Here is a 15,826-nt window from a genome sequence, read left to right on the forward strand (position 1 = left end):
TGTTAACAGTGGGGTGAGGGGAAAGAGGAAAACCAAGAGGGGGAAACTGACATGCTAACAGTGGGGTGGGGGGGGGGGAAGAGGAAAACCAAGGGGCGAAAACTGACGTGCTAACAGTGGGGTGGGGGTGGGGGAAGAGGAAAACCAAGAGGGGGAAACTGACATGCTAACAGTGGGGTGAGGGGAAAGAGGAAAACCAAGAGGGGGAAACTGACATGCTAACAGTGGGGTGATGGGAAAGAGGAAAACCAAGGGGGGAAAACTGACATGCTAACAGTGGGGTGAGGGGAAAGAGGAAAACCACGGGGCGAAACTGACATGTTAACAGTAGGGTGAGGGGAAAGAGGAAAACCAAGGGGGGAAACTGACATGTTAACAGTGGGGTGAGGGGAAAGAGGAAAACCAAAGGGGGAAACTGACATGCTAACAGTGGGGTGAGGGGAAAGAGGAAAACCAAGGGGGGGAAACTGACATGCTAACAGAGGGATGAGGGGAAAGAAGAAAACCAAGGCGGGAAACTGACATGTTAACAGTGGGGTGAGGGGAAAGAGGAAAACCAAGGGGGGAAAACTGACATGCTAACAGAGGGGTGAGAGGGAAGAAGAAAACCAAGGCGGGAAACTGACATGTTAACAGAGGGGTGAGTGGAAAGAGGAAAACCAAGGGGGGAAAACTGACATGCTAACAGTGGGGTGGGGGTGGGGGAAGAGGAAAACCAAGGGGGGGAAACTGACATGCTAACAGTGGGGTGAGGGGAAAGAGGAAAACCAAGGCGGGAAACTGACATGCTAACAGAGGGGTGAGGGGAAAGAGAAAAACCAAGAGGGAAAAAACTGACATGTTAACAGTGGGGTGAGGGGAAAGAGGAAAACCAAGGGGGGAAAACTGACATGCTAACAGTGGGGTGAGGGGAAAGAGGAAAACCAAGGGGGAAAACTGACATGCTAACAGTGGGGTGAGGGGAAAGAAGAAAACCAAGGCGGGAAACTGACATGTTAACAGTTGGGTGAGGGGAAACCAAGGGGGGAAGCTGACATGCTAACAGTGGGGTGGGGGTGGGGGCAGAGGAAAACCAAGGGGGAAAGCTGACATGCTAACAGTGGGGTGGGGGTGGGGGAAGAGGAAAACCAAGGGGGAAAACTGACATGCTAACAGTGGGGTGGGGGTGGGGGAAGAGGAAAACCAAGGGGGGGGACAGAGTGGGGTGAAGGGAAACCAAGGGGGAAAACTGACATGCTAACAGTGGGGTGGGGGTGGGGGAAGAGGAAAACCAAGGGGGGGAAACAGACATGCTAACAGTGGGGTGAGGGGAAAGAGGAAAACCAAGGCGGGAAACTGACGTGCTAACAAAAGGGTGAGGGGAAAGAGAAAAACCAAGAGGGAAAAAACTGACATGTTAACAGTGGGGTGAGGGGAAAGAGGAAAACCAAGGGGGGAAAACTGACATGCTAACAGTGGGGTGAGGGGAAAGAGGAAAACCAAGGGGAAAACTGACATGCTAACAGTGGGGTGAGGGGAAAGAAGAAAACCAAGGCGGGAAACTGACATGTTAACAGTTGGGTGAGGGGAAACCAAGGGGGGAAGCTGACATGCTAACAGTGGGGTGGGGGTGGGGGCAGAGGAAAACCAAGGGGGGAAAACTGACATGCTAACAGTGGGGTGGGGGTGGGGGAAGAGGAAAACCAAGGGGGAAAACTGACATGCTAACAGTGGGGTGGGGGTGGGGGAAGAGGAAAACCAAGGGGGGGAAACTGACATGCTAACAGTGGGGTGAGGGGAAAGAGGAAAACCAAGGCGGGAAACTGACGTGCTAACAGAGGGGTGAGGGGAAAGAGAAAAACCAAGAGGGAAAAAACTGACATGTTAACAGTGGGGTGAGGGGAAAGAGGAAAACCAAGGGGGGAAAACTGACATGCTAACAGTGGGGTGAGGGGAAAGAGGAAAACCAAGGGGGGAAAACTGACATGCTAACAATGGGGTGAGGGGAAAGAAGAAAACCAAGGCGGGAAACTGACATGTTAACAGTTGGGTGAGGGGGAAACAAGGGGGGAAGCTGACATGCTAACAGTGGGGTGGGGGTGGGGGCAGAGGAAAACCAAGGGGGGAAAGCTGACATGCTAACAGTGGGGTGGGGGTGGGGGAAGAGGAAAACCAAGGGGGAAAACTGACATGCTAACAGTGGGGTGGGGGTGGGGGAAGAGGAAAACCAAGGGGGGGAAACTGACATGCTAACAGTGGGGTGAAGGGAAACCAAGGGGGAAAACTGACATGCTAACGGTGGGGTGGGGGTGGGGGAAGAGGAAAACCAAGGGGGGGAAACTGACATGCTAACAGTGGGGTGAGGGGAAAGAGGAAAACCAAGGCGGGAAACTGACGTGCTAACAAAAGGGTGAGGGGAAAGAGAAAAACCAAGAGGGGAAAAACTGACATGTTAACAGTGGGGTGAGGGGAAAGAGGAAAACCAAGGGGGGAAAACTGACATGCTAACAGTGGGGTGAGGGGAAAGAGGAAAACCAAGGGGGGAAAACTGACATGCTAACAGTGGGGTGAGGGGAAAGAAGAAAACCAAGGCGGGAAACTGACATGTTAACAGTTGGGTGAGGGGAAACCAAGGGGGGAAGCTGACATGCTAACAGTGGGGTGGGGGTGGGGGCAGAGGAAAACCAAGGGGGGAAAACTGACATGCTAACAGTGGGGTGGGGGTGGGGGAAGAGGAAAACCAAGGGGGAAAACTGACATGCTAACAGTGGGGTGGGGGTGGGGGAAGAGGAAAACCAAGGGGGAAAACTGACATGGGAACAGTGGGGTGAGGGGAAAGAGAAAAACCAAGAGGTAAAAAACTGACATGTTAACAGTGGGGTGAGGGGAAAGAGGAAAACCAAGGGGGGAAAACTGACATGCTAACAGTGGGGTGAGGGGAAAGAGGAAAACCAAGGGGGGAAACTGACATGCTAACAGTGGGGTGAGGGGAAAGAAGAAAACCAAGGCGGGAAACTGACATGTTAACAGTTGGGTGAGGGGAAACCAAGGGGGGAAGCTAACATGCTAACAGTGGGGTGGGGGTGGGGGCAGAGGAAAACCAAGGGGGGAAAACTGACATGCTAACAGTGGGGTGGGGGTGGGGGAAGAGGAAAACCAAGGGGGAAAACTGACATGCTAACAGTGGGGTGGGGGTGGGGGAAGAGGAAAACCAAGGGGGGGAAACTGACATGCTAACAGTGGGGTGAAGGGAAACCAAGGGGGGAAACTGACATGCTAACAGTGGGGTGGGGGTAGGGGAAGAGGAAAACCAAGGGGGGGGGGAAACTGACATGTTAACAGTTGGGTGAGGGGAAACCAAGGGGGGAAGCTGACATGCTAACAGTGGGGTGGGGGTGGGGGCAGAGGAAAACCAAGGGGGAAAACTGACATGCTAACAGTGGGGTGGGGGTGGGGGAAGAGGAAAACCAAGGGGGAAAACTGACATGCTAACAGTGGGGTGGGGGTGGGGGAAGAGGAAAACCAAGGGGGGGAAACTGACATGCTAACAGTGGGGTGAAGGGAAACCAAGGGGGGAAACTGACATGCTAACAGTGGGGTGGGGGTGGGGGAAGAGGAAAACCAAGGGGGGGGGGGGAAACTGACATGTTAACAGTGGGGTGAGGGGAAAGAAGTCCAAAGCTTGAACTTGTCACAACGGTCATACTATCAGCACATTAGCAAATCACCACTACCCAGGTATCCTGATGAGATTAAAGTGTGGAGCTGATATTTAGATGAAACATTATAACATTAGTGTCAACATTCTATAACTATAATAGTGTGAAAAAGTATACTAAGTATCTCCAACAATAAAAGGTTGTGTTAAGAACTGAATATTGTTCGTTCAAAACTGACAAAGAATGGCCTTTGATTGCCTGGTATGTAATTTTTGAGCTTATTTCAGTTTTTAACATTACAGTTACATGCATGTATTAAAGGAGCTGGCTTCATCACATGTTTATTTACAGAAATACTTTTTGTCACAGTAAGTGTACAAAATAAGTACAGCTGAAGTAAGTCCACTGTTCCATCATTTCACCAATTCAAATGTTCAGCTGTGAATGTATCTACATCTAGCTATTGTAAGTCTATATAAGGCTTGTAAAAATTGGGAAGTTTCCTCAGCAAAATTGAAATATCTTATGGTGGTAAATTTGATATCTTATTTCAATGTATGTATATTATAAACAGAGATTATGCTACATTCATCATTCTGTAAAGCTATGTACCTGAAGTTTCCATTAATGATTTCAGGTTTTCTGCTGATACAGTGGTACAACTACTATATATTATATCAACCAGATTATTTAATTTATAAACGGTTAATGAAGTTTTCGAAGTTCCTTAGTGTTTAGATGTGGCATTTTGTGGGTTTTATTCAGTTATTTTTAATTTTCATACCCAGAATTTTATGTGTAAAAGTTACATTAGATTTTTTTATCCAAAATTGGCATTATGGAATTTCTGAAACAAAGATTAATGATTTGAAATAATACAAATTTGAAGAAAACTTTAAATGCCCTTTACAGAAGTATGCTAGTGGCAAAATATCACTGAAGATAAGAATAATTTTGTTAATGAGAACCAGTGAATACATAGTATAAATATGACATGTCACAAAACATTATTATATCGCTGGATTACATAACCTGAATTATTTACTGTATTCAGAGTTGTGAATTTAAATTTTGAAGTGCTTTACATTTAGGCAATAAAACTGAACATCACTTAATTTATAAACTCCAAATTACCAATTTCTGTGTTTATTTTATCAAATATGTATAAAGTCTGACAGGAGAAAATGTCTTACATGTATCATTTTTCTTCTCATAAAGATTATGAAATTAAAGATAAAGAAATATGAATGTGTTGTTGTATTATCAGTTGAAACTGAACTTAAGAAACCCCGCTCTAGTTATGTGAATGTTGCTGAACTGAATTAATGTTAAGGAACAACCATGAATGGGGCCAGTGCTTTTTATCAGAAATATTCCATACAAATATAAAGATAATGCATTACAGATAAATGTTTGTATTGGTGTATGCTAAGTATGTCATTGGCTACATCGATTTGGACCTGTTCAGAGAGAAATTTGCACTCCCAATATTTGTTCCAACGGAGTCTACTTCAAAATATTTGACCAGTGACATTACTGTATTTAAGAAGCTTAACAAGCCCATGTCTGGTAATATGACAACCTTCATTTATTGCAGTCACAGTAGAAATGCAAAAAAAAGTTGCAAAGCATGGCATTATTCCCCATACCCTGCTTTTGGTGTAAAACCCAAATATAGTATATAAATATACTGGTAAAACAATCTATGACACCACTCAATTATGCACCACTATTATCACCTGAAGATTTAGCTCTAGTGCGAAATGGAACGTCTTCTTTTGTCAATTGCATCTCCTCAACTTCAATATTTTTTTATCTTATATATCAACCTTTAAGTTCAAGTTTATATCTTGATGTAGGTCCTGTGTGTTTGATATTTGAAGAGAGCTTGGTATTATTCCTGAACAAATTTATGCAACACTCTGGATCTGGAGTAATACAAGAAGTCACGAGAAATCGAAAAATTTGATGGTAAAAGAAAAAGATAAATAATAGAATGTCCTCAATAACAAAAGGCACAACTAGGGCACTAACCTAATATATACAGAAAGTTTTGCGGAGTCGAGTGGAATGGTTTTGAAGTTGTAGCCCAGAAAGGAAAGTTAACACTAATTTTGTATTTTTTGACTATATGAATAAATGAAATGTCTTCAATAGCAAAAGGCACAACTAGAGCACTAACTTAATATATACAGAAAGTTTTTTGTGAAGCTGAGTTAAATGGTTTTGAAGTTATAGTCGGAAAAGCCATCAGATGAATGGACGTATGGAGCCCAAATTAATATCCTCTGCAAATGCATTTCATTGGAGATAACAGATGCTGTAATCTTCATCATCTTGAAAGCCTTCCCCACCCCACCTCCACCCTTCTCCTACTTAAGTGTCATAATATCTATATACAATACCTCCTTGGCCTAGTATAGATAAATAATGTAACTATCTGTACAGTTTGTTGTATGTTAAGTACAGTTAAGTATCCAAAAGTTTGCTGGCCTCTTTAATCTCCACTACTATAAAATCCTGAAGAAGTCCTGGCCCTTTCAGCTTTTCAAAAGATTTTAAAAGCATTTGACCCTGTGACCTTGAAAAAGGACCGAGGTGCTTCCTAGCATGCTTCTGGATGGCATGCAACAGATCTCCCATATATTGTCCACTGAGGTGGCCACCAACTACAAGGAGATCCCATCTCAAAATGACACCGGGTGTTTACTTAGTGATAAATCAAACAAACAAAATACAAAATAATTGGAGAATGTCAAATATTTTATTGAAATTTTTAATCGCCTATAATATGAACACATGTTAAATAAAGTAAATTACAATATACTCATAGGACTATGTCCATCAGATTAAAAATTCCACTATCTACCATATACTAGGCTGTGGCACATTTTATGCACCTTGACTGTTTGTCAATTCAGATTCTATCAAAATCAAGCACTGCAATTCACAACCTACCCAAACATTATCTGGACCAGGAATTTAATCTATTCTAGAGCTATGTAATTTATTTACAATATAATTCAAATAGAAAATATTTCTGAGCATATTATAAGATTGTCAAATAAAAATTACTTCCAAAGAGAAAAATCTTACCCTTGTTATATGTACGTACAAAATTATGTTAGCCAGAGTTTCCACTGATCCAAGTTTGTACACATGATGTTTCAAGACATATACACATCAAACATCATTCTGTCAAATCATCTGTAGATATTTGGTGTTCAAGCCACATGAAACATTGGCTAAATGTACATTTGGGATTTACAAGTATCTAAAAAGGTAAAAAAAAATGAAGACCAGGAACTGTTCAAAAATGTAGAATGTATGTTTTCCCAAAAGATGAAGGTTGATTGGAACAAAAGAAATAAGTGCCACAAAACATGTACCTGCCATCCCTTGTACTAATATTTCATTTCGTACATAATGCAATGAAAATTAAATGAAACTGATGCCACACCAGGTTTGAACTTTTCAAAATAAAAAAGTGAAATCTATCTATGATAATGCAACAAAAAGGAATTTGCTAACTTGCTTCTTTTTTGAGAAGGAAAACTTCTGGAGGGAAAAATAAATATTTTGCTTCAGTGAATGAAAGTTTAAGCTGTAAGAGTCCCAAACACCTCTATCATTGAACCTACCAGAAACCATGAAGGGCATTTGATTCTACCATATATGACTGTTGAGAAGATTTTGGAAATTTGAGTCAATTTGACCCTTCTGGCCACCACCCATCAGCCCCTAGGAGTCAGCCAGAATCAAGCCATCATCCTTTGTTCATAATTCTAACCAAGTTTGAAATCGAACAAATAATTCACAATTTTGGTAAAGCATCTTAAGGTTCTTCCATCTATGAAGAGCATTAGATTTTACCATATCTTAGTGTACAGCAAAAAGATTTTTGAAATTCCAGTCAAATTTACCCTTTTCGCCCTGTCCTGCAGGCCCCTATGGGGTGGGGACCATATAATTCACTGTTATATTAGGCCAAGGGAGATTTCTGCAAAATTTCCTTAAAATTGGTTTCTTGGGTTTTTGAGAAGAAGTTGATAATATTAAATTGTTCACAGACACATGTCTCCTCACAAAGGTGATCACAATAGGTCACCATGAGACTTTGTTGACCTAAAAAAGGCTAATGTAACATGTATTATAATTTTTTAAACAGAAATTCAAATACATGTAAACCCATTGATAATGCAGACAGACTACATGGCAAAGGTAAATAGATTGTAATTATAAAACAGAATTTATTCAGTATGAAATTTGGCAATTTTCCATATGGACTTATATGTGGCATAAATGTATTTAAGAAAAAAAACACCTTTCTCTTTAATAGAGATAGATATAGTAGGACTTAAACTGGTACACAAACCAGGTACTACATAGCAGGTACTTTAACATTTCATAAACAACTTTATCCACCATCAAAAACAAAAAAACCAATGTAAGTTCTATCACAGACAATGACTACGGCCCATTATATTTACAAAACCAAGAAAAAAACTCTTTTCTTTTCGTCATTTTTTACATTGACTTCAACTCAAACGTCTCATTATGATGTGCTATTGAGTGCTTTAAGCTTCTTGAATTCTTTAAGCTTATAATAATAAATAGTAAATAGAATTCTAAAATTGAAAACAAACTGTATGTAGTAAATCTCTATATCACTGTAATGCCAGTTGTTTGAATTTCTAAAACAACCAAAATTATTTAAATTTACAAAAAATGCTGACTAAAGCATCACATATCCATCACATATACAAATACATTATAGACAAGAAAACTAACACCAGCAGTTCTAAATATTTACATTGCAAGCTTAAATGCAAGATATTATGCATGTTTATGGTTGCCAATCGGAAAAAATATACAAGTATCTTCAAAATCCAAGAATTCATGCCTTCCTGGAAATTATATCCCTCACACCTTTGGATATAACATTATTAAACCAAAGGCTTTGTTTACTACATGTTACCAAAGTTTGCAAAAGTTGCAATTTAACAGAATTTGTTCAAATGTTTCTATCCATATGGCCACAACAACTTGGTCAGTCAACAGGGCATCAAACTTTCTAGTCCAAGGTGAATCTGAGGTTTGCAATTCAATTGTCTCTATTTAGGACAGTTTGTAATTCTCAGAAAGATCAGGTCATGAAGAGGCCATTGTGCCATGGTGACATGTGTCCTCCAGAAAGACACTGCACTTGCTTGGGGTAGAATGCAATGAGTCCATCTCAAAATGGTCGTGGCTGTTCATGGGTTGATTAACACAACAAACAAGAAAAATTACATGCATGTATGTGATTTCTTTGTACAACAACCTACTTTGTGAGCAGCTCATATTTTATCTCCAATGATATTTTAGGAAAGACATTTCGTTCTTTTATGTCAAAAATCTTCAAATGGTTAAATGGTGTTTACCAGTGACTGTTGCATGTGCTATGACTTTATCATTCCAAAGGTGCAGACAAGATATAAATCTATAAAAAAGTGAACTTGGACTTAAAAGATATTGTATCAATTAATTTTATAATCAATGTGACCATATATACACCACCTTTAGCAAATATTGTTTTGTTTATGCGACCCCACTATTTACAAATATGTTTGACCTCAACATGTGCATTCATACACTATGAATTCTAAAAATGCTTCCTTCTCTCCCTACATTAAACTTTATATACACTTGAACCACAATGTATTCATATTTAAAATGCATGTTTGTAAACTTACTCTATGAAATTTTATCTATAAAGTTTCAAATTTTCATACAGTGCAACAATACCTCAGCAACAGATGTGTCCAGTTTTGAAAAACGTTGTTAAAAAACTTTCTTTACATTTGAAGTTTATCAAAACATTGTATACAGTAAACAATAATTTTCACAAATCAATGTGATGTTTACAATCCTAAGTGATGATTCCAGTATAAAATCAATTATCATTATCATGTTTAAGTTTTTGAAAGAACATCTCAACTAATGAGTTGACCATGTATCTATGAATTCTACATATAGATATAAAATCTATGTATATTGGGTACTTTTTTGTATTCAACATTATGCACCCATGCCATACCTATGTAATAAACCTATGTTAATCTAATTACTATTAAAAACCTCAGCAGAAATGCTTCACCAGTATATATATGGATAACATTTTCATCATGGTCAATAAGTATATCTCCAGTAAATCTCAACTTGTTTTAGACATACTGGCTTATTACTGGACAATGCACATGTCACTACTAGGTACTGTACACTTAACTTAAATACTGTATACAACTAAAGTTATCAAATTTCATCAGGTTAATATTTAATGATCAACTCAGTATGGACTAGATCAAGTTTTCTGGATGTCTATACAGCTATACATTGATAAAAATATTTTCTTAAATTTTCATTCTCTTTTAAATGTTGGTTGGATATCTTATTTTTACACTATCTTTAATGATTGCAAATATAGCAAAACCAGAACACCCACAAATATTACCAACTTTTGAGTTCAGTACTGAGAAGTACTGGGAATTACATAGCCTACAATATATGAAAGACTGGTTGAAAGATTTGATTAAAAACACTTTTAACTGTACCATTTTCAGACAATAATTCTAACACAATCCAAAATATTTACTAGTAGTGATCTAGACAAACACCCTTAAGTACATGTACATGTTGAGGACTATAGTCAGAGTTGTAAAAATACATTAAAGATATTTTATAACATATATACATATGTATGTGTTTCATAAACACAGGAAAAATGTACAGCATCAGAATTAAATACTTAGTATATAATTTATATGAGATCTGTTTTTTAAGCACAGTTTTCAGAGCACTAGGAATTCATCCCAAGAAGCCTGCTAGTATATACAGGTCTCTAATCATCAGCCAGTATTAACATCTGTATCACAGGTAATATCTAGTAATATCAAAAATTCTTTTGATAATAATACACCACTATAATAGGTATATGAGAATAGTTGTATTTTGATGTCATGGTGATCAATTAAATATGCAGGGATTCAAAGTTCCGAATTTCAAATTTCTGAAAGGGGAATAAATGTGTAAAAGTACAAAAACACAGCTTTTAGTACTTAGACAGCACAGTTTGTATGATATCAAGTACAATGAGAGTTCAAAAGTAGAATTTTGAAGGTAAATACAATGTAGCAAAATCTGTCTTCTAAGAAAATCAGGCAAAATCTATAACCATATCAAATGTTATTTAACACATTCAAGATATCTTCATATAATCAAACACCATTTAATAGTTAGATTAATGTAAAGCATTACAGCAAAAATGAGTACTTCATACACCGGACAGACAAGCAGTAATTATCAATCAAACTATAAACCAAACTAGTACAAGTTATGAACTAAACGCCGGAAACTTCTAGCATAAGCTCGTCTTGATAAGTAATCAAAAATTCCATGATGATGTTTCACTTCATGAAGATATCAAACGTATAGTATTAATTTTACAATCCATAGACCAATGTAATTAAAGTTTGTTTGATTAGAAATATTCCCGACAGGTGTAGATCCTTCATCCTGATTTGCTTGGCCAATGCAACGGTGACTGGTGATATTACAAAATTAAATCTTTAATCCTCACCACTTGAATCAGATGGAGAATACAAACTCTCTCCAAGTTCATAATCAAATGGACCAGATAGGGGTGGAAACATCTGACCACTGACAGGCTGTTGGTCAACCATGTTAATTGACTGACCTCTCGATGAAATCATCTGTGACCTTTGCTGTGATTGATCACGTCCAACAACTGTCTGGTTTGATAAAGCCTGTGATGAATCTAATTCATCCAGTGAGAGATGTTCAAAGTGAAGCGATAAATCCTGCTGTGATCCTGATGTGCTGTTTGGAGGACTATCCGCTGGGGTTTGTGGTGTCTGTGGGGTGTTATTGGGGGCAGGGGGAGATAATATTGCATCATCGTGTCCAGTATCTGTCGGAGTGACAACATTGAGGACACCTGACCTTGACCTTGGCTGTTCTACACCCTCAGCCCCAGGTCTTTCATTTGTGTTCTGGTTAACATATTTAAGTCCAGCGACGCCCTTCACACCCTCAATGTTGCTTTCATCACGTTTTATATTTCTTTTCCTGGTCCTATCATTCCTGCGAAATTGAACCATATTTTCAAGATCAATAACATATAAAAACCCAGCAATCAACAGCTCAAATAATTTGTCACCATTCTTGTGTTTTATCTCAAGTTCCTGACTAGTGCGGTCGTCATACTGCCACCATCCATTCCTGCCTTCATAAAACCACTGATATTTTTCATCAAATGTGATAGTTTTCTCTAAGTCTTGTTGTCTTATCAGTTTGGGCTTCTGAAAGAACTCTGGTACAATTTCTTGTCTACACAAGGCACATCGCTTACTTCGATGGGCTGCGCCCTTCACACATAAGAAGCAGAATATATGCTGACAGGGAAGCTGAACCGGATGTATACTGGGCTGTAGACATACTGAACACTCAATGACAGTATCTGAAACAAAAAGGAATTTCATTATCGTAATGATGAAAAAAGTTTTGTAATTGTCACTAATACACTAATAATGACTATAAAATACTGTATACAATATAATGGGATATTACATACATCAATATTTTGTAGCTATTTTCAACAAGTCAGTGGAAATTGATACAATTTTAGGACTTATGAGCATAATCAAGTTATAAAGACTCTGTATGTAGAGAATGATATGACATGCACAATGTAAGGTAAAACGAACTCTAAAGTAAAACTTTTGTAACTGTTACTTGGCCTGATGTATCAAACATTTCTGGACACAAGAACTTAGATATTCCTTAGATTTCTAAAGTTGCACATGTAAAACAAATCTCTTTCTTTATAGAAAAAGGTTGGTCTACACTCACACCACTAAATCAAATATCACTGTCTATATGAACACATTTTTTACATACATTAGAAATTGATAAAGATTGATTTCAACTTCACAAGTAGCAAGTTTTTTTTATTTCTTTCAAACAGTTAATATATAACAATCACTTCACGAGTTCCTGATTAAAATTAGTTTGAATTATTCTGATGTTCTTGGAACATTTGTATATAAGTATGGCACCGATGAAAATCAGAGCTCTAGATCTGGCATCTAGATACAAACTGTGAGCCAGACCCTTACATGAAAACTGACAGAATATCAGAATAATTTGTACTAGATCATATGAAACAACTTGAAATCATATCAATCATATGTATTTATTCTTTTCTGATGCTGCACATGTCTGTTAACATTTCTACAACTATTTTTAGATTGTTGAATTAGACAAGAATGAGAAACTACATGCGAGATATCTCATAATACTGTTCGGTCAAAAAAAAAAACAGCACTTTTTGTAATACAGTTTCCAGTTGTTTTTACAAATGTAAACAAGGAAAGGAGATGACCAGGCCAGCATCCTAATAAAACCAAGACACATTAATTAGAGGTTTGGGAAGATCATTATTGATCACTGATGAAGAATTTTCTGTATGTATTTTGTGACAGAACTTCTTTATTTCAATTTACCGTGATACCTACCATTTCGGCCCCAAAATACAAATATATACACCTTTACACATGTGTCAAGCTATGAGATCACAGGGATGTCAGTAGGTGAGGGGGTAAAATGGACTTGAAGATAGTCGGTGATTTGGTGTAGGTTATGCTTCTTTCGAGTTCAATTTTAAAACACCATATTGAGGAAATGTATAAGGACAAATTTGAAAAAAAATGTCAATGAATAAAATGCGAAAGTCTGATCAGATGGTTCATTGATGCATTAGTTATCTTTAAGAGATCTGAATGGAAAGTTGTCTTTTTTTAAGTTCCTAAATTTGATATGTACATTAACACATGTTTACTTCATAAAATAATTGGATTGAGTAAAGCACCAAAATAACAAAATGATCTCCCCAAACCTCTAATTAATGCAACTATTCAAGAAAAATTATGTCACAAATACCACATATTTATTCACAATGTTTCCAGCTTGACATAATTGCAGGCTGAAATACAAGTTGTTGTTCATTATGAGTTTACACTTTGGTAACGGAGTATTTGTTCCGATAGTATATTTGAATTATTAAGAATTGGGTGGCTGGTATAATTTTTGTTATTTTTACTGAAATTTTAATAAGTTGTTGGTTTGTGTTGTATAAATTAAGGATAAGTCATAATTTCTAGAGATCAATGGGATAATACAAAAGTATAATATTTACAATCATTAAATTCATGATTAATCTAGGTAGCATTTGTATGTGTGTTCAGACACTCGCATACAGTACATGGTTTGTCTACAAAAAGGATAAAACCTTAAAATTAAAATTGTAAAAAAATAATTTATTAGAAAAATAAATGATTTAAATATAACCTACAGAAGTAAGTGACAATGGAATATATCACATAAGTTGCTAAAAAGCTTGTATATTGAACACACGATGGAAACTTCCTTGTATATTCTATTGGATTTCTATTGGACTGTTTTGATTGCATTGAACTTGTGATGTAACAGATGTGGCCATGAGCTACCCATATCTGAACTTACGGGGATGTTTGCACTTTCTCTGTCTTTTATTCTATAATACAGGGTATTTTATAGCTAAATATAGCAATACACTCAGGATATACTAACAGCCTTTCAAGGCCATGATCCAGCTGAGTGAGCAATGCGAGCATGCTTCTTTGACTCAGCTGGAAAAGACGGCTGAAAAACCAAGCCAGCTACCTGGGTTTAATTTCTAGGACACTTAACAGGAATGTGTTTTCCCCAGTTCTTTCACAGTGAAGCCAAACAAATTCCACAGGCTGTGGTATTTGGAGTCTAAGGGAAAACAGTATGAGTAGTGCTAAAGGAGCAGGTTGGTGTGGCTTGTACTTGTGTGGCTCTTGTCACTCAGCTGATGGAGCATGCTTCTTTGGCTCAACTGGTAGAGTCAGTTGATTACTCTGCACAAGACAAAGGTTAGATTCCTTGTCGGGGCACTTGACAAGAATGCCTACTGTCCTTTCACATATTTAATTTGTCTGTTATGTTGTGTGGGACCACCTGCAGTGAGCACAGATATCAGCCTCGTCAGTCAGTATACTCATCATAATAGTATGAGTGTGCATGTATTGACAGACGAGTCTGATTCATGTGGCAGTTAATCCCTTTTACAATCCATCCTTGGAACTCATCTATATCGAACATTTGACAATGTCCCTCGTCGGTCTCAAGGAGAAATCCCTAAAGGTGAAAACTGTGACAGTGTGCTAATGAAGACGTGAAATTCTCACGTTTTAATTAACTTTTCGAGCGACACATAAATGACTTAAAACTGTTGCTGTTACGTAATGGTAAATGAAATATTTGCTGTAGAGTGACTGTCAAACTGAATTGCCAATTTAAATAATATTCTTCTGTGTTTTACCGTGGACATTTTCTTTCGGGTCTTTGTCCAATAATTTTGAGTGGATGGCTTCTTTTTCAACAATGTCTTTTTCGGTCGTCATTTTCGAGGCAGAGTGTTGTCCCTCCTGGGCGCCAACAAGGGTGGAGATCCTACTCATCCGATTCCTGACATCAAAGACTGATTCATTCTTATCCATCACAAACTTGGACCTCTCATACTAGGTCATTTACAAAGATTTTCATGCATTACTATTTTCTTCCGTCACTAATGAGGTCAATGGCAGCCACGACCTTCACCTTGAGCAAGAGACTAACTTATTAAGTTAGTTTCGGATGATCTTATACGTAATGTGAGTTTATTAATCATAGGTATTTACATGGAAAATAAGAACAACTAGAATCAACATACAATTAAAAAGTATATTTTATTGAAAATGTGTTCATCAAATCAGAAAATAAATTCGAAACTAAACTAAAAATTATAATTACTAAACCTACGAATGTGAGGATTTTCCGGATTGTTGGTAATTCACTTTCAGATGTCTTCAGGCAATGTAGTTTTGAAAACAGTCATAACAAATAAATCATTTAAGGGATTCTTTTAAATCATTGTCGCCTCAACTGATATGATTTTAAACTGTTGAGTGCATGCATTCACAAAAAAACTACAGAAAAAGAGTAATTGCAAAGCCGAAAGACACCCCAAAAGTTATTTTCATAAATTGGAAAAATAAAGATTTTAAACAAGAATATATCAACAG

At 37.7% G+C, this 15,826-nt stretch overlaps 1 protein-coding gene across 1 annotated transcript; it reads right to left on the reverse strand.

Moving 5' to 3' along the window:
* Positions 1 to 6,383: 6,383 nt before the first annotated feature.
* Positions 6,384 to 15,349, reverse strand: LOC132556942 (E3 ubiquitin-protein ligase rnf146-like). Its single transcript, XM_060221404.1, has 2 exons — positions 15,085 to 15,349; positions 6,384 to 12,156 (listed from the first exon to the last, which is right to left on the reverse strand). Exons 1-2 carry the CDS (start codon positions 15,260 to 15,262, stop codon positions 11,246 to 11,248), a joined length of 1,089 nt encoding a protein of 362 aa, XP_060077387.1. The 5' UTR covers positions 15,263 to 15,349; the 3' UTR covers positions 6,384 to 11,245.
* Positions 15,350 to 15,826: the final 477 nt, after the last annotated feature.

The sequence above is a fragment of the Ylistrum balloti genome, unplaced genomic scaffold (genome assembly GCF_031769215.1).
Source record: "Ylistrum balloti isolate Yb309-2 unplaced genomic scaffold, AGI_CSIRO_Ybal_v1 Utg370612, whole genome shotgun sequence".
NCBI classification, from domain to species: Eukaryota; Metazoa; Mollusca; class Bivalvia; order Pectinida; family Pectinidae; genus Ylistrum; species Ylistrum balloti.